Below are 24,390 nucleotides of genomic sequence, written 5' to 3' on the forward strand. Positions count from 1 at the left end.
GTCTGCTTTAATCACCCCGCTTTGTATAATGGAGCCTGGAGCCACGTCCAAGATCTAGTGGTGCCTTCTGCACAGGAATGAGCCAGAAATAAGAAAACATTTCTGAAGCAGGAGTTTGGAGCTCACCCTCTTCCCGGCTGGAGAAGAGTGGATTGGAATCGGCCCATTGCTGAGTCTGACCATCACAATGCTATTTTGTCAGACTCTTAGATGTGGCATCCTGGAAGATACGGTCCCATCTTGCTATATGGGATAGGTGGCAGCCTACTTAGGGATAGGTTAAGACTGCCCCTGATCTTAATACATCCTTGTTGTTCCATGTGAATGAATATAAACCCAAACCATTAACATTACGTTTCATGATGACAGCCAAAACAAACAGAGTGAAGAAACTTGCTAGCCCCGTCAATACACTATGGAGCATTGACTGCACAGTAGTACCCAGAAGGCTCCACGCATCTGGATGACTGCATGCCCTCATGCTCCACTCCCTGATTCCCATGGCCTTCCCCACATGACCGAAGCTAGGAGTGCGCCGCTCCTTAAGAAATCCCTACATTCACCTCGGACCAGCGATGGGCAAAAGAAAGTAATGACCAAGCAAATGAGAACGGAGCCTGCAACTAACCTGTATAGCGGCATTTATGGAATATGGCAGGAAAGAGTGAGCAGTGTTGAGAATGTTGATCAGGGTCAAAGAAACGAAGGCTTTCTGAGCATCTAGGACGTGCTGCTCGTCCACCAGGGTGTAGACCGCAAACATGGCAAATGCAATCTGCAAGGGAGCAAAGGGAAAGCAAACTAGTATTCACAGACCAGCAAAGCAGTGCTCAGATGGTGCGTCATTCTCCCAGGACTCATTTTGTAAAACCCAAGTGGCATCTGCCACACACATTTACGTTGCCCTGTGAGTTCTAGAAGCAAAGTTTTTATAATCTGGTGACAGTGCAGCCAATCTGATTGTGCCACTTATTGTGCTTTTGAGATCATTGCAGCACTGCAGATCCAGTGAGTTAGTGACATGAACATTCCCCTCCAGAGAGAAGGCTATCCTAGATAATGTATTTTGCTGGGCTGGGACAGCAGCAAAGGCAACAGTGCATTATAAAAAAAATATTGAGGCCCTGATCCTGCAGTGAGCTTGGTGTGGGTGGACCCCTGGATTTGCACAGAGCCTCAGGCCCTTGTGGACCCTGTGTGGGTGTAGGGATCTGCCTGCAGGGGACCCATATAGGCGAATAGACAATAAATTTCTCTGTGCAGGCATCTGTCTATTGGATTTGTCTATAAAGCGCCACGCACAGCTATGGTGCTAAGGGAATAACAGGCCGTGTGCTGTAAAAGAGAGTGAACTGCTCACCAGGAATGTAGATGAGTGGAAGGAAGACAGAGACAGCGAGAAGAGGATCTGAGAGCTTTTTAAAGCTTGAAGCTCTTGCTTTCGGATACCGAGTACTTTCTCCATAAAGGCTTTCTCCCAGCCATAGAGTTTGATGATCTTAATGTCACTGAGGATGGCATTGGTGAGTCTGGCTCGGTTATCTTTATGGTTCATCTGGTCCTCCTAAAATAAAGGCCCATTGAGGCTGTCATTAGGAATGCTGAAAATGTCACTATTCCGTCTTTGTGAACACCACCTTGAACCTGGCTGTAAATTCGGAATGGATCTCCGGGCAATTAAGTAGCATGTGGGCCCTTTGCTTGTAGCTCTGTAAGGTTGGATATTTACTTTTGTAGCTTCTCGCAATTTAATTGTTTAGTAGTAGCAGAAAAACATTAAAATTTTGGTCTATGAACCTGCAAAATATAATCCTATTAGAGAGCTCACATTAAATCTATAAGCAATCTTCAGAGGCTTTGAATGTCTGGGATCCTTTCAAACATCAACGATCAGCATGGACAACAAACACTGAGCTATCACTTAGTCACATCTCAGTGCAATTACAATATACCTACATGTAATCACCTCTGTTTTGTTCCTTATCCTTGGGCTCCATGGGGTCCTTACTTGGGTGAGAATGATGGGATTTAATCTGTGATGCTAGACCTTGAATCCCAGAAATTCACATGCCAGTGATAACATTTTGCATTTTTAGGAGGCAAAAAGTACCTGAAAGTGACTTCTCTTCTTGGTGATCACGAAATTCAGAGGCAAAAGAATTAAAAATACACCAATTGCAGTCAAGGCAGATGGTCCCAGGAGCTGCCAGGAGAGCAGAGGTGAGATTGCCGTAGAAACACAAGAAACATTGGTGAAATATTTGTAGAGATGCTAGTTTTCCTTGTTCTTTGCCTGTTTTCCCCCTTGAGGCTTGTGTCTAACACCCTGTAGTGGGGTGGCTGCCCCACTTTGATAAGCAGGGGTTAAAAGCAGCCAAGCTAGGCTGATTGGGGTAGCAACTCCAGCTGGGGCCACGCCCCAATCAGGACACAACTGGCCCTATAAAAAGGCTGTGAGACAGGAGTTTAGGAGTCTCTCTCTCCAGCCTTGGAGGGAGAAGGTTTAGCTGCCTGAGAGGGAGGTACCTAAACTGGAGCAATGCTGGGGAATAGGGCAAGGGAGCTGGGGAGCTCCAGCCTGGTAAAACCCCAGGCTGCAGGCCTTGTTGAAGGTCTACAGGGGTACTGGGGCTGCAGAGATACAGCCTGGGAATAGGCAAAGGCAGCAGGTCCTAATCCCTTGCCAATGATGAGTGGCCATTACAGACTGCAGTCTGCCCCAGTGAGCAGGGCTAGATGATGGGTTGGAGGTTCCCCAGGGAGGGGAGTCCCAGAGCATGGGGGTACTGCTGGGGCAGAACCCCGAGGTAAAGGGAACTGTGGTCCGGGAGGGACACAGGGCCAGCGGCAGGTGAGACACCGGCCTGCAGAGGGTGCGCCGTATGCTGGAAAAGAGCTAATTCCCAGGACAACCAGCAGGAGGCACCGTGCCGGTGAGTCATGCTTCACTACACACCCCTTTGGGTAATCCTAGAACCTTCCTCCTCCTCCTCTGCCTTCAGGAGTATTTTGATGAAGACACCGTGACCAATTCATCCTTCTGCTGCCTCAGCCTTCCATGAGAATTCTGGAATGATCATGGGCCTTACTCAACTGTGCTGATGCAAAACACCTGAGTACTGAATTCAGAGGCAAATCCTCCTCTCTCATACCCTGGGGTAAGCCCATTGAAGCCAATGATGTGGGTGGAGACTTGGCCCAGTGATTTTATTTTCATAGACTGTCTTATCGGTGGTAATGTTTTTTATTGATGAATTATGTTTATTTCCCTGAAGGAACAAAACAAAGTAATGTCTATGAGAGAGCAGAAACATGCTTGAGAACCAACACTTCACTGCTATTTCCTCTAGCAGCCTTTGGATGCATTAATGGAGACATCTAGTGGCTGGCTTAGGAAAGTCACACGGGCCAATGCTGCAGGGTCTGGCTGGATTTAAATCAGCTAGTAAAGTGCAACAGCAATGTTTTATTGCACTAGCTTTGGACTACTGGATATATGGGTGCAAATTTGATGTGAATGGTAAATTATAAATGTTTGGCTTTCTTGGCGTAGTCTCTGCTCCCTTTACAAATCACCTCAGTGTGCTGGAGAGGCCAGCACTGGAATAATCACAGTGATGCATGCCTGGGGCAGAGGTATGGTAGTAGAATTGGCACTATGCCAGTTTGCATTACTCCTGGCTCTTGCTGATTATACCAGTCTCTGATGTTCATGTGAGCACTAATTACTCCCAAATGAAGAGATGGACCAACATCTCTATATTGGTTACCTGCAAGTAACCCCCAAATCCTCTCTGCATTCCCCCAGACAACTAGCAACACCATCTCCAGAAAGGTGGTGATGCTCAACATGACATACAGCAGTTGCTAATTCACTTTCCGGTGCTGTAATGCCCTTCCAGGTGCTAACAAGAGCATGGGCCATCCTAGTCCGAAAAGCAGAGTAATGCAAGCCTCTCAGGACCCTAGTCTTCAAAGCTGCCTGACTTTACAAACATGATCATCCCACCCCACAGGGTGCATGATTTCATCTGGCAAAGAACCAAATAGGCTGAAACAGAAATGCTCGTGATTCAAAACTGGGGGTTTTATTCTGCAGAAATATAATACACTCCTCATTAAATGTAGAGATGGAAAGGTCACTAGCATTATCTAGCTCATCTCAGTCTTGCACTAATTCAGGATCATTTATATCCTAACATTGGCACGTAGTACATCTAGTTTATACAGTAAGCCTACAACAAACATTTCTCATAACAGTATCACAATGATCTCTCTCATCAAATTGTCTCACTGACTTCATGGGAATCAGTCTTTAGGATAAAGTGTAGGAAAGTTCACATTGCAGGTCATACTGATTGTTACGTTTTAAGGCTGTGCCAAATAACTGAACACCAGAACCCTGAAAGTCAGAGAGCTGAAAACAGTTATAGTATTGATTGTGAAAGGACAACATATTTTTCTTCTAAATGGCACCACCAGAAGGAGAGCCAATGCTACAAGACCCCTTTTTTCCATGAGCTGGTTGTAAGAACAGTCGCAGTCACTGTCTTTATCTAGGAGATCAGACTGAACACTGGAATCCTGAAAATTAAGCCAAGAACTGTGTGTTGTGTGGGTGGAAGGATGAATCAAAGCAAGGCATCCAGTGAAGAATAACAAACAACAATGAGAAGACATATTTAAATGTGTGGGGAAACTCATTTTTCGTGTGTGTGTGTTTGCTTTATACCACAGAGCTCAAAGATGGATGGGAAAGGAGACAGATGGAAATATCAGGTTGTTCTGGGCAGCAAACTTCACATCTGACTCTTGACAACTTCTCTTTACCCTTGATCTCATGAACAGGAACAGATAGATGTGACCATCTCTTACCTGCCACAGGAAGACAAAGCAGATGATGATCCGAATGGGAGCAAGCCAGGTCCCATTAAAATATATAATGAGATCCATTAACCTTTGCACATCGACACAGACCAGATTGACAATTTCTCCTACAGTTGCTGCTCTCCTTGCTGCATTTGACATGACCAAGATCTAGGGGTGGGAGAAGCAAGAGCCCAAACAGTCAAAATCAGCTTCTGTTCAGAAAATAAATAACCAACATTCATGCTGAGGTCAAAGGGAAGAAGGATCAGGCTCATAAAGAGGCCAAGTCCTAGTCATTGTAATATCAAGAACGAAAACAACATTCAGGGTCATGTGACTTCACCCTGTAGATGAGTCTATTCATTGCCCAACAAGAAATGGAATAATGTCTAGCTTGCTCGGCAAAGCACAGCTTTCACCCCCTGCTCTTCAGTCCTTTTTTTTAGATGTAAGAGCTACTCCATGAACCTCACAACAGCAAACGGGTCAATGCTTTCCCCAGATCTCATGGAGATTTATGCAGCTGCCCTTCACTTGCCGTGTAACCACGGAATTATTTGCTAAAAATAGCTCTTAACTATTATTCATATTTGGGGTAGCAGTTATTAAATACCATCGCATCAAAAACATTAGTGGTTGATAAGAAAAACAACTCCCAAAGGGAAAAACTGGCTTACCTTCCTATACACTAGGCCTGTGACTGCAGTCTTCAGCCTCATTCCCAATACAAGACACACGTACATATAACGTTGTTCAAACAGAGTCTGGAGGCAAGCTAATAGGAACAGTAACGTTGCATAGAAATAACCTTTCCAATTTGGGGCGTCTCGGTCCGTGATGAACTCCAGGAAAAGGCTGCAAGAGAACGTTGAGCGGATGGGTACAAACTGAGATGACAAAATACATGGCCCTTACAGCAGGCAGTATTTTTAGAAAGGCCTAATGTTGTATCAACAAGGCAAGGTACTAACAAACTTCAACAGGACTTCATTTTTACAATGGAAACCTCTTTACCAATCTGCTGCTGCACCCTCTGTAACTCTCACTCAGCCCCCTCAACTCCTCCCCCCTGTCCTTTCAGACTCCCAACAGCCAGTGCTCCCAGTTCTAATAATACACGCAGCATCTAAACACCACACCTAAATAGTGGGGATTTTTTGTCTTGTCTTTAGCAAGGCTACAGGCTCTGTAACCCTTACTGGCTGATATTTGTGAGTAAAACAATAGAAGGCTGGGCAAACAGCTCAGCATCCAAAGTACGTAAAATGGCAGCACCCAACCTAGTTTTTGTTTTACTTTACTGCAGCTCAGAACATTCAATTGCTCCTCCTCATGCTGGAGCAGAGATTCCTAACTTAACGCTTTCCCAGCACGGTATGGTGCAACTGCCGTGTAAAATGATCTACTGCGTTTAGGGCTCTTGATTAATCGCAGTTAACTCACGCGATTGACTCAAAGTTAATTGCGATTTTAAAAAATTGCCATTAATCACAGTTTTAATCACACTGTCACATTTCAATTAGGATTCTATTGTTTATTAAATACTTTTGGATGTTTTTCTACATTTTCAAATATATTGACTTCAGTTACAAAACAGAATACAAAGTGTACAGTGCTCACTTTATATTATTTTTTATTACAAATATTTGCACTGTAAAAATGATAAACAAAAGAAACCACATTTTTAATTCACCTCAAACAAGTACTGTAGTGCAATCTCTTTATCATGAAAGTGAAACTTACAAATGTAGATTTTTTTTGTTACACTGGTTTGGTTTTGAGTATATTTATGTAACTCTTTAGAGCCTACAAGTCCACCCAGTCCTACTTCTTGTTCAGCCAACCGCTAAGACAAACAAGTTTGTTTACATTTACAGGAGATACTGCTGCCAGCTTCCTATTTACAATGTCACCTGAAAGTGAGAACAGGTGTTCGCATGGCACTTTTGTAGCCAGTATTGCAAGGTATTTACGTGCCAGATATGCTAAACATTCGTATGACCCTTGCTTCGGCCACCATTCCAGAGGACATTCCATGCTGATGACGCTTGTTAAAAAAATAATGCATTAATTAAATTTGTGACTGAAATCCTGGGGGGAGAACTGTATGTCCCCTGCTCAGTTTTACCCGCATTCTGCCATATATTTCATGTTATAGCAGTCTCAGATGATGACCCAGCATATGTTGTTCATTTTAAGAACACTTTCACTGCAGATTTGACAAAACGCAAAGAAGGTACCAATGTAAGTTTTCTAAGGAAAGATACAGCACTCAATCCAAGGTTTAAGAATCTGAAGTGCCTTCCAAAATCTGAGAGGGACAAGGTGCACAGCATGCTTTCAGAAGTCTTAAAAGAGCAACAGTCCGATGCAGAAACTACAGAACCTGAACCACCAAAAAAGAAAATCAACCTTCTGCTGGTGGCATCTGACTCTCATGATGAAAATGAACATGCATTGGTCTGCACTGTTTTGAATCTTTATCAAGTGAACCTGTCATAAGCATGGACGCAAGTGCTCTGGAATGGCAGTTGAAGCATTAAGGGACATATGAATCTTTACCGCATCTGCACGTAAATATCTTGCGACGCCAGCTACAGTAGTGCCATGCGAACACCTCTTCTCACTTTCAGGTGATGTAAACAAGAAGCGGGCAGCATTATCTGCAGCAAATGTAAATGTTACTTGCGGCAAATGTAAAAATTTTGTTCGTCTGAGTGATTGGCTGAACAAGAAGTAGGACTGAGTGGACTTGTAGGTGCTAAAGTTTTACATTGTTTTATTTTTGAATGCAGGTTTTTTTGTACATAATTCTACATGTGTAAGTTCAACTTTCATGATAGAGATTGCACTACAGTACTTGTAATGGAGGAATTGAAAAATACTATTTCTTTTGGTTTTTTATAGTGCAAATATTTGTAGTAAGAAAAAAATATAAAGTGAGCACTGTACATTTTGCATTGTGTTGTAATTGAAATCAATATATTTGAAAATGTAGAAAACATCCAAAAATATTTAAATAAATGTTATTCTATTATTATTCAACATCGCAATTAATCGCACGATTAATCACAATACATTTTTTTAAATTGCTTGACAGCCCTAACTGCATTTCTTTTTGGGCTGCATGAGTTGATTGGAAATATCAGCGAAATCAATGGCCACATTCATTGCTTGTATAAATTATATATATCAATATCATTTATACCAGCAATGAATGTGGCCATTGATTTCTCTGATATTTATATATCAATATAATTTATACCAGCAATGAATGTGGCCATTGATTTCTCTGATATTTCCAATCAACTCATGCAACCCAAAAAGAATGAATATATATGGTATAAATGCCACTCTGCTGCAGTCAATAGTGTTTCAGGCTCTTATTCCACCTGTGAATTGGGTTTGACTTGTTTATAATACATTTTGGTGCTGAACCAATATTGTTCATACAACAGAAAAAGACTTACCTGAAGAAGTATTTTTTAAAGAACTGTAGGGGGGCATTATTCTACTGTTTATAATTTATCATCGAATACAGTCTTTCAATTCTACAGTTACAAGTGCGTTGTCTGCTCTCACGGTTTTATAGGGAGTCTCATGATATCCGATGTGTTCCTTAAAGCCCCAGCTCCTGGAGTCATGCAATTAAGAGCCTCGGCTTTCATTTTAAAAACAAGTAGTAAGTTTCTAGTCCTCTGGTCACAGAGAGAAGCTTTAAAACATGACCTAGGTACACTGCACCCTAAAAGCACAAATCCCAAAAGAACCCCAAAGATATTTTTGATGACAATTTCCTGAAATTTAGGAGCCTGACTCATGATATTTAAAGACTTGGATTTGGCAATGCTGCAGCAGTCTGAGTCTTGTTCCCAACAGGGTTGATGGAAAGTCACGTCTATCTGCTGGCTGTTTGGCAGCCTGTGTGAAATGACTTTTGTGATGTGTATGTACTATACTGAGGCCATTATACTGGCCCTAACTGCCACCTTTGGTAACAAAGAGACCAACCATTTTCAGGACTTGGAGGTTTAAGTCTCTCTCTGTGTGACAGAGATTGGAATACCCTGGCCGAGAAGAGCAAGGAACCTTGTGTTATGTGGCCAGTACCACATTTGCTTAGTGAATAAAGAGAGGATTTAGCGATCCAAGAATGCCAAATCTGACACCTTTCAACAGCACAAAAAATGAACGTAAGGAAAAAGTAGCAGTGTAAGGATATGTACAGCATTTCTTTCTAGACAGTCATTCCTGAATGTGCATGTACCTCAGTATCTTTGGGACAGAAAACAAGAAGACGTCACAGATGACTAAGCTGAGGGTACCAAGCAGGAAATAGGTTCCAAACATGTTCCAAAATGCTTTCAGCAGTGGCTCACTCTGCCTCTGTTCTGGCTGCAGCAGAACCTGGGTCTCTTCTGTCTCAACCAAACCAGCTCCACTTTGTTGATCCTTCTTGTATTTGATGGATTCTGTGTTTCTAAAGAAATAAACACAAAGAAAATTGGCTGCAATCCAAAGAAGGCCTGAAGTGTTTGACTTGGGCTGTCAACAGCACTATAAACACCCCACCCTTGGAATTGGGGCTTCCCAAGAGTTATTTATTTGTATTGTGGCAGCACTTAACAGCTCCAGTCATGTAAAAATACAGAACAAAAAGATGGTCCCTGCCCCAAAGCAGTTCTGGATATTTGGACATTAAAGGATGTTCCCCCACTGAATTTCAATATAGTTGAGGTCAGATGTAGGATCTAAATGATAAATGGCCAAAAGATCACCTGGCAGTGGAAAGAGTCCAAGGGAAGGGGAAACGCCACCAAGTTCTCCTTGCAGAGTGTTCCATCCACAGGGGCTGCCTTCCCCCTTCCACTAGTTGAATGAGTTGAGGTTTCAATGGCAGTGACTCCATTGCCCATTCTCTTGTGCAAATAGGGAGTACAATGGCCCTGGGGCTGCCTCATTTCCGAAGCTGCAGAAACAGCAGCGATGCAGCTTCCTTGGCAGTCTACCACACTCAGCCCCCACGGCGATCTCCAGCACACAATCCCTCACATGGGCTGAGCCCTGATGTCCAGGATTTGGCCCTATCGGCATAAACCCCATGATCTAGTCTTTAGTGAGAACTAGATGGTGTCAAATGGGGCTCTGAGGTGGTGTGTTAGCACCTGGGATGCTGAACATGCTCGCTCTGCACTAGCTAGAGGAGAAACTCCCACCCTCTGGAACAAGTACTTACTGCTTGGCTTTGTTACAGTACTTTTTCCATTCTCTTTCGAACTGGGAAACAATTTCCTCTGAGGAGTTTTCTTTCGTCAGTGACCATAAATCGTCTGCTTGTAATGGCTGCCGATAGCCTTTCCAGACTAGCCTGTAAAATAAATGGTTAACACCCAAGCTAGGATGACCAGTCAGCAAATGTGAAAAATCAGGACGGGATGGGGGGTAATAGGAGCCTATCTCGGGACTGTCCCTATAAAATCGGGACATCTAGTCACCCTAACCCAAGCACAGAGGGATGTGTGTCCAAGAAAAATGTTCCGTTAATTGGCCTTAAATTAGTCCTACATATTGAGCCTAATTCTCAGTAACTCCGTTCTTGAGCTTGGGGCAGGAACAGAAAGGTGAGAACAAAGGTGCCTTTAAGCCCACTTTGCAACCTCCATGTTCCTGGGGCCATTCAGCGGCCCTGTCCCCCCTCCCGCATAAATTAGATCAGCCCGGAGGTTGTTCAAACTTGCATTCTGCTTCTCATGACTCCTGTGAAACAGAGACAGGGCCTTGGCATAACTGAGAGCGGGCACATTGTATGTGTGCATCTGGCACTGTCCTGCCATTCTGCATGGTTGCTGGCTGCCCCACCCCCTAAACAGGCCAAATGTTAACATTTACAAGAATATTTGAAGTCTTCTCAAAAATGTCAGGAACCACTTTGCTCATGAAAACTAAGCAGCAGGATGGTGCAACTTCACGATCTCTAGTACCCTGGGGCCCTGTAGCGATTGGAAGAGGCTCTCCTGGCAGAAAGCTGGGACGTTAGCAGGGTTGCAGTGATCATTTTTGAAGGGTGGCTGGATTTTTCCAAGTCCCAAAGTTACCTGGGCAAATTCTACACTCAAGTCCCCTTCCAGGTGTGAAAAAGGCCTCTACTGTGCTCAGAGCACAGTTTGAGCCATGGGGAGTAACACATAGGTGTCTGAGGAAAGAATTAGTCTTGTTGCAAGGAGCTCTGAGCTTGTCAGCTTTGCCACTGTCCCGTAAACCTCAGCCCAGATCCGCAAAGGTATTTAGGCGACTATCTCCCATTTAATTGAAATGGAGCTAGGTGCCTAAATACCCGTAAAGATCTGGGCCCTTCTGCCTTAAGCTGATGGAGCTTATCTGATATTTTTAGAGTAAAGGTCTCTTGTCACTTGTTTTCTTACCCAGAGAACCACCAGAAAGTGATTTTGGAAACAAAAGAGGCACCAAGTTCTGGACACGGATTCTGTGAGAGGAAAAACAGACAAGTTTCATACGTAGAAATAGCCAAGCTCCCCTCTCCCCGGCTTCTTCCCCCAGCGTGCTGCCTTCCTTCGCCACCTCCTCTCCTTCCCTGCGCCGATCAGCTGATCGCCCTTGGGAGGGGGAGGGGGAGCGGAGCCGCAGCGTGTTCGCTGCTCCGGGGAGGAGGCAGAGAAGAGGTGGGGACAGACGTGGCCCTTGGGAAAGTGGGGGAATTGGGCATATCCCCTCCAGCCATTGCAGGGGGCTGGGAGCACCCCCATGAGCTGATCACCTCAGCCCTCTGCCCTGACACATGAACCCCCCCCACACCCAGCCCTCTGCCCTGACCTCTGAATCCCCCCCACACACCCAGCCCTCTCCCTGACCCCTGAACTCCCCCCCCACACCCAGCCCTCTGCCCTGACCTCTGAATCTCCCCCACGCACCCAGCCCTGACTTCTGCACCCCCCAAACATACCCAGACATCCCACACCCTGACTCCCGCACCCCCTCACACACCTCCAGACCCTGTTTTGACTCCTGCACCTCCCCACATACCCAGCCCCCATGCCCTGACTCTTGCACCCCCTGAGAACCAAACAGGAGCTCCTGCACCCCCCCCCCCCACATTCCCACCTGCACCCCTGGTCTGGGGTCCCAGCTGCCAGCCCCGCTCAGCCCGCTGCCGGTCTGGGATCCCAACTGCTGGCCCCTTGCCAGCCGGGGTCCCGCAGGCCCCACTCAGTCCACTGCTGGCCTAGGTGAACAGAACCCCAGGCCGGCAGCAGGCTCAGTGGGCCAGAGGCGTAAAATCAGCATTTTAATATAATTTTAAATTAAGCTTCTTAAACATTTGAAAACCTTGTTTACTTTACATACAACAATAGTTTAGTTATATAATACAGACTTGTAGAGAGAGACCCTCTAACAAATGTTAAAATGTATTACCGGCACGCGAAACCTTAAGTTAAAGTGAGTAAGTGAAGGCTCGGCACACCACGTCTGAAAAGTTGCCGACCCCTGATCTACAAACACTAATTTCATGCAGGAGTTGGACTATGACTTGTTTATAAAAGATCAGGTAGGGACAGGGGCGGCTCTAGGAATTCTGCCACCCCAAGCAGGGCGGCACGCCACGGGGGGCGCTCTGGCTGTCGCCGGTCCCGCAGCTCCGGGGGACCTCCCGCAGGCATGCCTGCGGATGCTCCACCGGAGCCGCGGGACCAGCGGACCCTCCGCAGTCATGCCTGCGGGAGGTCCGCCGGAGCCGCTTGCCGCCCTCCCGGCAAAATGCCGCCCCAAGCGCGCGCTTGGCGCACTGGGGTCTGGAGCCAGCCCTGGGTAGGGAGATGCAATGCTGGCTGCGCTGGGAAGGCACATAGCAAATGTCAGCACAGTATGGTAACAGCCCTGAAAACGGAAGTGAGGTGTGTGGCTAGGGATAGGTCACTAGTTTTTCAGAATGTACATATGAAGCATCAGTATGCCAGGTTCAGCACAGGCAGAGACATGGTCCTGTGGCACTGCTTATATATTCTGTCTGGTCATTTGCACTGTAAACCCTTTGTCCGATTTGTCCTGTGCAGGGCAAAACGGAAGCATGTTAAAAAAAAATACACTTGATTCTCAGGATCAACTATTTCTGGGAGTGACTTTCCATACTCTCCCTTTGGAGAGATCCACTTACATCTCTCCCTGTCATCTCAGATCTTCCTGAGCAAGGCAGTGAAAATAACAATTTGCCATCAAGATCTAATTTTGCACTTTTAGTAAGAGCTGTTGTTTCTAGATAATTGCCTCTATTCCGATACATTAACCTCACATGTGGGACTACATATCGTATTGGTTAAAGCCGCTTTATTTTGGCTGTCAGACACAAAATGGAATCCTTAGTCATTCTCAGACATATGATGCTAGTAGGAATAACACTTGAGGCCCATTTCTGTCAATGCAGGCTGACATGGGACCTTCTTACATCAAATAATGTGTTTAAATTGCCTCATTGGCCAGTTCTGTTGTTGTTGTTTGTAATATTTTATTACAGAACTACTTAGGAATTTCATGCAAGTATCAGGGCCCAGACCCAGGGCAGAAGTATAAAACCACAATCCTCACCCCAGTGAGTTCACAATGTGGGTGTCAGTCAGGAGGCAATAGGTGGGAAAAACAGACAAAAGAAGGGTTGACGAATCAATAAAATAAAGAGCATTTAGCAAAAATTTTAGACTTATGTTTTCAACCATGTCCCCTGCCTTAGACTGCCTCTGTCTTTGGTACCAAACTGAGATAGCTCGGGACTGCGTCTCAGAGCTGCAGAGCACCTGCAACTCCAATTGAAGTCACTGGGAACTAGAGGTGCTCAGTTCCAAGGGCTGCAAGTTCAAGATAGACAAATTTAGGCTAGATATAAGGTGGAAATTTGTAACGGATAGGTTAATTAAGCAGTGGGACAAATTACCAAGGGTGGTGGTGGATTCTCCATCACTGGAAATTTTAAAATGAAGGTTGGATGTTTTTCTAAAAGACACATTCTTGTTCAAACAGGTATTAATTCAGGGAGGTCCTATGCTCAGGGCATTACAGGAGGTTAGATTAGATGATCGTAGGTCCCTTCTGGCCTTCTAATCTATGAAACCTCTGAAAATCAAGCTGGGGACCCAGAAACCCTGGCATGCCAAGTTACTAGTTTTTTTTAAAAAAATACTGGTCTATATATAGGCTGCCATGTTTTCATCTCAGACGCTCATCTGAACTGCCCATTTCCAATGGGCTTTAGACAAGGGACTGATGAGCTTTGAAGAAGTCAAATATACTTACAGAGTCATTGACAGTTTTTGAGAAGAAGGGAGGCCAATCGGTAAAGAAGAACAGTATGACCTCTACTAGCAGCAGGATAAAATAAATGTAAGAGGTGACATGACGGAAGGGGTCCTCTGGGAAGCCCTACGAAAAAGAGAATTGCTGAGGCTGAGGTAAAATACTTAATGTGAAATCACTAAAGAAAGGTGGAGTCACACACTGTATAAGCCATAAGCTCTGAGTGTTGCTGTGGATGTGTGCCATGTGTATTTCTTGCACCAGTTTCTTATAGAGTGTGCTATATAAGAGTTAAATTACTAACAAAGAGTCCCGTGGCACCTTATAGACTAACAGACGTACTGGAGCATAAGCTTTCATGGGTGAATACCCACTTCGTCAGATGCATGTAGTGGAAATTTCCAGAGGCAGGTATAAGTATGCAGGCGAGAATCAGTCTGGAGATAACGAGGTTAGTTCAATCAGGGAGGTTGAGCCCCTCTTCTAGCAGTTGAGGTGTGAACACCAAGGGAGGAGAAACTGCTTTTGTAGTTGGTTAACCATTCACAGTCTTTGTTTAATCCTGAGCGGATGGTGTCAAATTTGCAAATGAACTGAAGTTCAGCAGTTTCTCTTTGAAGTCTGGTCCTGAAGTTTTTTCCCTGTAGAATGGCTACCTTTAAATCTGCTATTGTGTGGCCAGGAAGGTTGAAGTGTTCTCCAGGTTTTTGTATATTGCCATTCTTAATGTATGACTCGTTATCTCCAGACTGATTCTCGCCTGCATACTTACACCTGCCTCTGGAAATTTCCATTACATGTGTCTGACGAAGTGGGTATTCACCTACGAAAGCTCATGCTCCAATACATCTGTTAGTCTATAAGGTGCCACAGGACTCATTGTTGCTTTTTACAGATCCAGACTAACACGGCTACCCCTCTGATACTTGACACCATGCAAGTTAAATTACTGTTATTGATACGGAAAACTCATGCAATTTGAAAATCACAACACATGCACTAACAAACCACTGGAGGGAGCTGGAGTGTAACTACAGTTTAGACTTGAGTAAAGGTTTCAGTTTGGGGTTTTCCAAGGAGCCTAAAAGAGCTAGATGCTGAAATCCCACTGTAATTCAGGGGGATTTGGGTGCTGAACTCCCTTAGCCGGCTTTGAAAATGGCAGTGTCAGGCTTTCACCAAGCAGATTCCAGTAAATGTTTATAGCTGCTTAATTTAAACTAATGCAAGGGGTTGAGTTCTGTGAGGGTATAAATTCCCCATTCACCTAAAGCTTTGGGTAAACTTCAAAATGGAAAAAGGCTATTCCCTGGTTTTATTCTAAATAGTGTGTACTGGGGAACCTCCCCTTGGGCCTCATAATCAGCTCTGTGTCTGAGACAGGCAAGCAGTGTGGAAGAATGACATGAGTGGGAAATTATATCATGGCAATAAAAAGAAGATGGCAATGTCAAATGCCTATCATGTCCCTACAGTGTGGGACCAATTCACATTAATTAATTCAATCAATATTAATTGAATACAATAGTGAGTTCCCACCATCCTCATCTTGCGGGAGTGTATCATTCTTCTATCCGTCAGTGAAATATAGGTGCTGATTTGAACTTCTGATCTTTCCCTATTGTCACAGAAAGATTCACCTGCGGGGTTTATCACTTAGGAGAATGACCAGTACTGATAAATATCAGATCCATAAATCGATACAGTGAATTTTAACATATAGACGCTCATCCTAATGAAACCAAAACAGCTGGTATAAAAGATCTACAGCAGAAGTGGCTCTCTGAAATCAAGTTGATCTGCCTGATCTTGTCTACATGCACATGTTGTACCTCTTTAATGATACCAGTATAGTTAATGCAGTACAACTCCGTAGTATGGACACTGGTATAAATGTGTTTATATAGGTATAGCTATTCCCAGATGGGAAAGGGAATAAACTTTAATAGTATAAGGCACCTTTATACTAGTAAAACTGTATCCACCCTAGAGGCTGTACTGGAATTACTATGTTGGTAAAAATCCACCTGCCCTAACTGACACAGTTCGACCAGTAACAGCACTAAAATTCAAACAGCATTTTTCCTTTGATTTGTATGTGAATCGGGTGCTCAGAAAAGCTGTGGGGCCTGGAGATTAAAGTGCTCTTTTCACCCATAGAACAGATGCAGCCTGGGTAGTGGCAGTGCTCATTTCTTTCAAACTGCCTGGCCAATGCTCCCCAAGCATAATTCAGTGTGGCTACTTGGAGAGAGCAATTCAGTCTACTGGCCTCTTTAGTTCTTGGCTGAATGGCAAAGACAGCAAACAAGAGGGCCAAACGGAGCCATGCTGTTGTTAAGGCTATGTCTACACTGCACTTTTGTTAGTAAAACTTTTGTCGGTCGGGGTGTGAAAAAACACACCCCTGACTGACAAAAGTTTTACTGATGAAAAGCACAGGTGTGGACAGTGCTTTGTTGGCAGGAGACGCTCTCCAGCTAACCGCCTCTCATTGGGGATGGTTTTATTTTGCTGGCAGGAGAGCTCTATTCTGCTGGCAAAGAGCGGCTACACGGGAGACCTTATCAGAGGCAAACGCTAAAACTAGAAAGTTCTGCTTACCCCTTCCAGGACCTGTTGAATTTTAGAACTAACAGTCACAGTAGCAGCCAGGAATGACAGCAGCCAATAAATCAACAAGATGCCTGAAGACTGAACACCCTTCAGCCTCTCAAACTGGGTGAGGAACACTGCAGGGATCTGGGAAGATGAGAGAAACAGTGAACAGTTTCAAGTTAATGGTCAATAGAGGTTATTGTCTGCTGGTGTCAGATCAGTTCTATGTTAATGGGCTGAACTATTGTTCTCATTATGGTAACATTTAATTCTACCACATGTCAGCTGTGGGAAATGGAATCCTCTCTCCTGATTGCCTGGGGCCACTCTGCAGTCGCTACTGCAACCTCAGGGATGCCATAGCCTCCGCTGCATCAGCTCCCACATGGTGTTTTGGGTCAGTGGAGCCATACAAGTGCAGACTAAGTGACCACACCCCTGTGCCAACCCTGGCCTGCCACCACTTCATGCAGCACCACAGTGCACAGGTTTTTGCAGACAAAACCAGTTCACCTATAGGACCCCATCAGTCCTGCTGTCGATTGGATCTTCTGCACCTACAGAGGGCGAGGGGGAAGAGGGCCAAGACCAGCTTTGCCCTATAATAGTTAAATTGAAACTTACATTTAAAAAAAAGGGAATTACCATTGTGATCCCCAGAACTGCTGGGCTAATGAAGAACACTGGAGCTCGTAGGGTTCCTTGATTTATTTCCCAAAGGGTATAGAATAGGTTTGAAAAACACAGTAATATCAATATGAATCCAAGTACCTGGGATAGGGAAACAAACATGTTGGCATGGACTGTAAAAGGACAAGTATGATAACCATAGTCTGTGTACTGTAAGGTATCTGAGTGTTAAAGGGGCAGTTTGGGGCACACTGATTGGAAATGGGGGCAGGCTAAGATGGAGAGCGCTACAACGATTGTTATTCCGTTTTAGGCCAGATCCTGAAATCCTTACTCACTCACTTCTCGGCTCGGGCGTGAGTTTACCTGATTAAGAAGAGAGTAAAAACTAAGTAAGGCTCTCCGGATCTGGCACTTATATGGGAGATCCACAATCGGACAAAGACAATGTAACCTACACAGTCATACTAACCGCCAAGCAGGAGGAGGACTGGGAGATTCAAAGGAGATTATCAAGACAATTTTAACCACTTAGAACAGGGGTGGGCAAACTACGGCCTGTGGGACCATCCTGCCTGGCCCCTGAGCTCCTGGCCAGGGAGGCTCGCCCCCGGCCCCTCCCCTGCTGTCCCCCAGCCCCCGCAGCCTCAGCTCGCTCGCTCCGTCGCTGGCGCAATGCTCTGGGCGATGGGGCTGTGAGCTCCTGGGGCAGCGTTGCTGCAGAGCCTGGCCTGACCCAGTGCTCTGTGCTGCGCAGTGGCGACGGCATGGCTGGCTCCAGCCAGGTGGTGCGGCTGTAGTGCTGCCAGCCACCGGTGCTCCGGACAGCGCAGTAAGGGGGCAGGGAGCAGGGTGGGTTGGACAGAGGGCAGGGGAGTCCGGGGTGGTGGTGGTTGGGGAAGGGGTTGAATGGGAGCAGGGATCCCAGGGGTCAGTCAGGAAGGGAGGGGGGGTTGGATGGGGCAGCAGGGGGCAGTCAGGGCAGGGAGAAGGGGTGGTTGGATGGGGCAAGGGTCCTGGGGGGGCAGGGGGCTGTCAGGAATGAGAGGAGGGGTTGGATGGGGCGGCAGGAGTCCGGGGGCAGTTAGGAGACAGGGAGCGGTGGGGTGTGGATGGGGCAGGAGTCCCAGAGCGGCCGTCAGGGAACAGGGGGGGTTGGATGGGGCAGGAGTCCCGGGGCAGGGCCACGACCCCCTCCCCTAACTGTCCCTCTATACAATTTAAGAAACCCGATGCGGCCCTCAGGCCAAAAAGTTTGCCCGCCCCTGACTTGGAAAAATAAAGTCACAATAAACTTAGCATTAAATACCCAGCCTCTAATACTAGCTAGTGTGACCCTAGAGGAGCAAGCACCAGACAGGGGTTCAGGAGATCTGCCTCTGCACTGGCCTACTTAGTGACCTGGGTCAAGTCCCTTTACCCTCTGTGCCTCAGTTTCTCCATCTGTAAAATGGGAATAATGACACTGACCTCCTTTGCAAAGTGTTTTGAGATCTACAGATGAAAAGTGCTATGTCATAGCTAGGTATTATTTTTATTATTATTACCATTTTAGTTTTGAAGAGGTGCGACATTCTGATATATCCTCTGCTGTGGTGCTCAAGAAACAGGTAATAGAATGGAAAACAGATCCAAAGATAGGCACAGGGAATCCAAGCAATGACCATATTCTGAAAGCACTGGGTAAAGCTTGGGCTATCTGTATACCACGTCTGATTCCAGTCCTGCAACAACACACACAGAGAAATGGTTTAGCACAGCCACAGCCTGCTATCAACCTTACCCCTATCTTGGACTGTATGGAAAAACAGAGAGAAGGGACCAGATCCTCAGCTGGAGTAAATCACTGTAGGTTGGTTGAGGACTACACTGATTTACACCAGCTGAAGAGCTGTTTTTAAACATTTACAGTTTAAAAGGAGTTTGAACAACAGAGAGATTTAAGGGGGTGTGTGGTCGGGGGTGTGGGAATGATATGGTTAAAGAGATGGGAGAGAGAGGTAGATTTAGCACTTTGGATAAACTAGAGAGGGGAGATGAGGGAAGGCTAGAAAGGAGAAATTGGTAAAACTGGGACTTTTCAGCTTGGAAAAGAGACGACTAAGGAGGATATAATAGAAATCTATAAAATCATGACTGGTGTGGAGAAAGTAAATAAGGAAGAAGTATTTACTTCTCATAACACAAGAACTAGGGGTCACCAAATGAAATTAATAGGCAGCAGGTTTAAAACAAACAAAAGGAAGTATTTCTTCACATAACGCATGTGAAGGCCAAGACTATAACAGAGTTCAAAAAAGAACTAGATAAGTTCAGGGAGGATAGGTCCATCAATGGCTATTAGCCAGGATGGTCAGGGATGGTGTCCTTAGCCTCTGTTTGGCAGAAGCTGGGAATGGGTGACGGGATGGATCACTTGATTACCTGTTCTGATCATTCCCTCTGGGGCACCTGATGTTAGCCACTGTTGGAAGACAGGATAGCGGGCTAGATGGACCTTTGGTCTGACCCAGTATGGCCGTTCTTATGTTTTTGAGAGAGCTCCAGAAAGCAGAGTAAGAAAAAAGCAGGGAATGGCCAGGGATTTTAGCAGTAGAGATAATAAAGAAAGGACTGTGGAAAACCTGAGAGGATTACGGAAGAAACTGGATGTGGAGGAGAAAGAGAGATTAGAGTCAAAGATTACTCCAAGGTTGTGGACCAGGGAGACAGGAAGGCTAGTGGAGAGTTGTCAATTGAGAAAGATAAAATAGGCTAAGGAGAGGGATTAGATAAGAGATAAAGTCTGTTAAATTCAGTATATAAACTGCACTCTACTTCCTTTCTCCCCACCTACTGAAATCTTTAATGTATAATCTCATGGAATGTATTTTAAAAAATGCCATGATCATATAGTTGGATGTAGGGTGTTAGCATAATGAAACTGACAGTACAATGATTTTTTTTATATTTGAAAAATGTTAAGTAAGTATGTGAATTACAGAAATTACAGAATAACAGCAAAGGTTCCTTCCCACGGGGATCTACAGGGGGAAATGACTACCAGGCACACTGGGGACAAGTCTGAGCATGTGGTATCTGAAAGGGGTATTCAGCAGGTAACTGCTATGCTAGTCAGATGCTTACAGTGAATAATGCTTTGGTCCTTACTTTCATGGGCCCTGGTGTTTGTACAGAAATTGGGCCTGAAGGTGGGAGGAAGACTTTACACAGAGAAATAAAACCAAAACCTTCAAACCTCAGTGACTGAAGTGACTGTATTTAGGCACCTAAATAAAAGTGGCCTGATTTTCTAAGTGCCGAACAGCTGCAGTTTAAGGTTGCCAATTTTGGTTGGATGTAGTCCTGGAGGCTTCATCACATGACAATCTTTAATTAAAGATTAATCTTTCATTCCTGGAGATTCCAGGATGATCCTGGAGGCTTGGCAACCCTACTGCAGCTCCCATTGACATCTGAGAGATTTGTGGGTGTTCAGCACTTCTGAGAATTAGGCCCCTTTTATTAAGATGTTTAAAGATGCATTTAGGAGCCTAATTTTAGACAGCCATGTTTGAAAATCTTGGCCCACATTTCTTGAACTCTTCCTTGTGGTTATCATCAGGGTAGAACAGATAGGACTGGGTGGATGTTTTTGGTTCTCCTGGAGCTTTTAGGGAGTAATGAATAGGAGGAGAGAGAGTTACGGCGGATTCCAGGCTGGTGCTCAAGTGACCAAAGGATTTAATGTTGAAGCTTTCGCTGCCAGATATGTCTCGGGGATTGATAACCCAGCACTCACCTGCATTGCTCATATTCAGTGGATTGGTTTCAGGTTGCTGCCTCTGATTCCCTAAGCCCCTGAATGGTCTTGGGTCTTGATCCTGCATTGTGATGTGCCCAGCTGGATGGCCATGCCTGCGCAGAGCCCCACTGACTTGACTGGGATTCCATGTGAGCCCAACAATTTGTTCGTGTAGGTCACAGTGCACAGTTGGGGCATTGGCTATTAAGAGCAGCCACCCGCACTGGTTGGACCTGTGCTTGGGTCACTTTCAAAAGACCCGTGCTAGGATCATTTTCACAGGATTAGAGAGACAGGTGTGGATATAGCTGGGAAATCACATACATTTGTTTTAGCTCCATGTAAGTGGAGTCTGTTATCGTTCCTTTAGCAGCTTGCTAGGGTGGTATCGGTGCTCTCATCAGATAGGGGGCTATTGACACCTGATGTGGATCTTCCTAGCAAGGAGACTGTAAAGTGTCCCCCTTTAGGTTTCTATTCACCACAGCCCTTTTAAAAGCATTTCTCTTATGAATACATAACATTACAGGTGAATATTGAAGTAAAGTTAACATAAGGAGGGCTAAAGCCATTTTAATATCCTTCCATCATGGGCTCCATGGAACAAGTTCTACTCTAGTTAAGCCCCACTGAATGCTTACTGTAATTCAGAAAATAATTTGGCCCATTATATATTGAGAGTGAAATCCTGCCCCATTGAAGTCAACTTCAAAAGTCCCCTTGACTTCAATGGGAAAGGGTTTCATCCTTAATGTTTTAATACTGCTTTTTGTAATATTAATGTCTTTATTTCCAACCACCATTATTTCTTGCTCAGACACATAGTGTCAGTTGGAGGAGCTTCTTTCCCATACAAAAATTATTGTGGTGCCTGTAATGGCTCCAGTTAACAGTAGTTTTAGTGTCTTGGGCCACTACACAGTTAGGTCAATGTAAACTGCCTTGCATCAACCTAGCTGTGGATGCATCCGACAAAGTGGGTATTTACCCACGAAAGCTCATGCTCCAATACATCTGTTAGTCTATAAGGTGCCACAGGACTCTTTGCTGCTTTTCTAGCTGTGGAAGTGTCTTCACTTACATTTGGCTCCCACCCATGCCAGTGCCTCTACACACTGATATCAGAGGGGTAGCCGTGTTAGTCTGGATCTGTAAAAGCAGCCAAGAATCCTGTGGCACCTTATAGACTAACGGAGGTTTTGCAGCATGAGCTTTCGTGGGTGAATACCCACTTTGTCGGATGCAAGTCTACACACTGACTTAATAACATCACCTCCCCGAGTGGTACAGTCATGGTCAATGTAATTAGGTCAAAGCAGTGTCAGTGTTGACAGTGTATTACTTACATGGACTGGTACTGGCTTTCAGGAGCTGTCCCATAATGCCCAAGGCTGACAATACAAGCAGGGGAGCTGAGAGCCATTGAACCAAACTGTAAGCCTGGTATAGAATAGAAATCACTTCAAGCTCGCGGCTGCGGCAGCAGCCCCAGCACTCCTAGTTCCAGCACCTATGAATACAAGTGAGCCTAGTGTCAGCTCACCGCTGATCTAAGGAGCCTAGTGTGTGCACGCTCAAGTGATTTAATAATTGCAATGGCTGTATGCCAAGGTAAGTTAAGTTGACAATTTTGTGGTGTAGACATGGCCTTATACACTAAAAGGATTACAAATATTTTTACCCCTGGTAATAGGTGGAGACAATGTAAGATGCAAAAGTATCCCAACCAGCATAGCAATTTATTACAGACTTTGACTGCTTTCCACCTATGTGCTTGTAGCTTATATTTTCAAATATTAAAGTCCAGCGTGGTGTATTAGCTTTGGGCTGTGCCAAAAGATAAGGGCTCATGGGAAAGGGTTTCAACTTCCACATGAGTCCAAAGTTTCTTGAAGGAACAAAGGTCACTGAAGCAGAGAGGTGCTATCTATGAATAGGGGGGAGCTCTATAACACTGCTGGGCAGGTGTGGGCTTTCCTTCACTCTGGGCTCTAGTTCGCCTCGTTAGATCTCTTCCCCCCCCCCCAAATCCAACAAGGGGTGATGAACCATTTGGCTGCAATGATTGAGAGGAGAAACGGCTGGAGAGGGGGCAAAGCTCCCAAAGGTCTGGACTCTGCAGGTGGAGCTAAAGTGCCCTGTCATGTAACACTGCAAACAGGAAAACCCGAGCGAGAGAAGTCAGCGGGCACTGAGTAGCTGGGAAGTTACTGCAGTTATTGCGTGGCTAGGAAGAGGGAACGGTCCCCTTCTCCAGGCCCTAGGCGGCGTTTAAGTGCCCCCTCCCCGCTGCACAGACCCCAGCGCTGGGCTATGGACAGGCCCTGCGAGCGGGGTAGCAGATCCCAATCGTGCCCCGCGGCGGCGCGGGGCAGGGAGCAGCCGCTGCGATGCCCCGCTGCCCCGCGACCGGCTGCCGCCCGGGGCGAGGGGGTGGTGAAAACGCCCCCACAGCCGGGGACGCGGGCGGCTCACTCACCCACAGGCCAGCGAAGCCCTCCCGGGAGCCGCACAACCAGCCGCCCCCAGCCATGGTGCGAGCTCCGGAGCCCCCCGCGCTGGCTCCAGCCGCGCGTGTGGCTTCCTGGCCAGGGTGGTTAATGTGTGACGTTCCCGGGGCGGGGGAAGGGGTCCGGGGGCGCTGCCCGGAGCCTGGGCCTGTCTGCCTAGCAAATGGCCTCTGGGGTTGGGCCTGGACGGACCGGCCCCGGACCTGGGGTGGGGAGACTTTGGAGCGGAGGCCGCATCCCGCTGGGAACGTCCCAGCGAGTCTCAAAGCGCAGATACAAGCGCCCAGCTCCAGATTGGGAGGGTTGGGGTGCGGGTCTGACCCCATTCCCTGCTCCATTACACCACCCCTGTATCTCTGCTGACTGCTGGGGAGTGAGATCCCCAAACTGCCTAGGATTGGCCCCCACGGTCAGATTTCCCAGAGCTTAGCTCACCTTGGCCCAGAGAAAGTTGCATCAATTTCACTAATTAACACTAATGATCTCTTTTAGGCCTGGGGTACCCTGGAAAGCAATAGCAGCATAGGCATGTGGGTCAGGGCCCAGAGTGTGGAACAACCACACCCCTGAATGACTTTGCTATGCTGCATTAACCCCTTGTATAGATGCAACTATGTCAATGAAAGAGGGCTTCTGGCAACTAGCTAACTTCATTCAGCAAGTTGGTGTTGCTACACCAACACCTCCTTCTGTTGGTGT

The 24,390-nt window shown here is 45.9% G+C and overlaps 1 protein-coding gene across 1 annotated transcript in view; it reads right to left on the minus strand.

Annotated features, from left to right (window-relative positions):
- Positions 1-23,722, minus strand: part of ABCC6 (ATP binding cassette subfamily C member 6) — a 48,316-nt gene extending 24,594 nt beyond the window's left edge. Inside the window, exons 1-13 of the mRNA XM_039493082.1 lie at positions 23,661-23,722; positions 18,945-19,121; positions 17,413-17,538; positions 16,774-16,911; positions 14,170-14,295; positions 11,292-11,353; positions 10,106-10,237; positions 9,137-9,349; positions 5,547-5,724; positions 4,876-5,037; positions 2,111-2,203; positions 1,361-1,564; positions 629-775 (exon numbers count right to left, since the gene is read on the minus strand). Coding sequence (XP_039349016.1) covers positions 629-775; positions 1,361-1,564; positions 2,111-2,203; positions 4,876-5,037; positions 5,547-5,724; positions 9,137-9,349; positions 10,106-10,237; positions 11,292-11,353; positions 14,170-14,295; positions 16,774-16,911; positions 17,413-17,538; positions 18,945-19,121; positions 23,661-23,714 — 1,812 coding nt within the window. The 5' untranslated portion in view covers positions 23,715-23,722. The remainder of the gene's footprint in view (positions 1-628; positions 776-1,360; positions 1,565-2,110; positions 2,204-4,875; positions 5,038-5,546; positions 5,725-9,136; positions 9,350-10,105; positions 10,238-11,291; positions 11,354-14,169; positions 14,296-16,773; positions 16,912-17,412; positions 17,539-18,944; positions 19,122-23,660) is intronic.
- Between the last annotated feature and the right edge of the window lie 668 nt (positions 23,723-24,390).

This window comes from Mauremys reevesii, linkage group 10, assembly GCF_016161935.1.
Source record: "Mauremys reevesii isolate NIE-2019 linkage group 10, ASM1616193v1, whole genome shotgun sequence".
Taxonomy (NCBI): domain Eukaryota; kingdom Metazoa; phylum Chordata; order Testudines; family Geoemydidae; genus Mauremys; species Mauremys reevesii.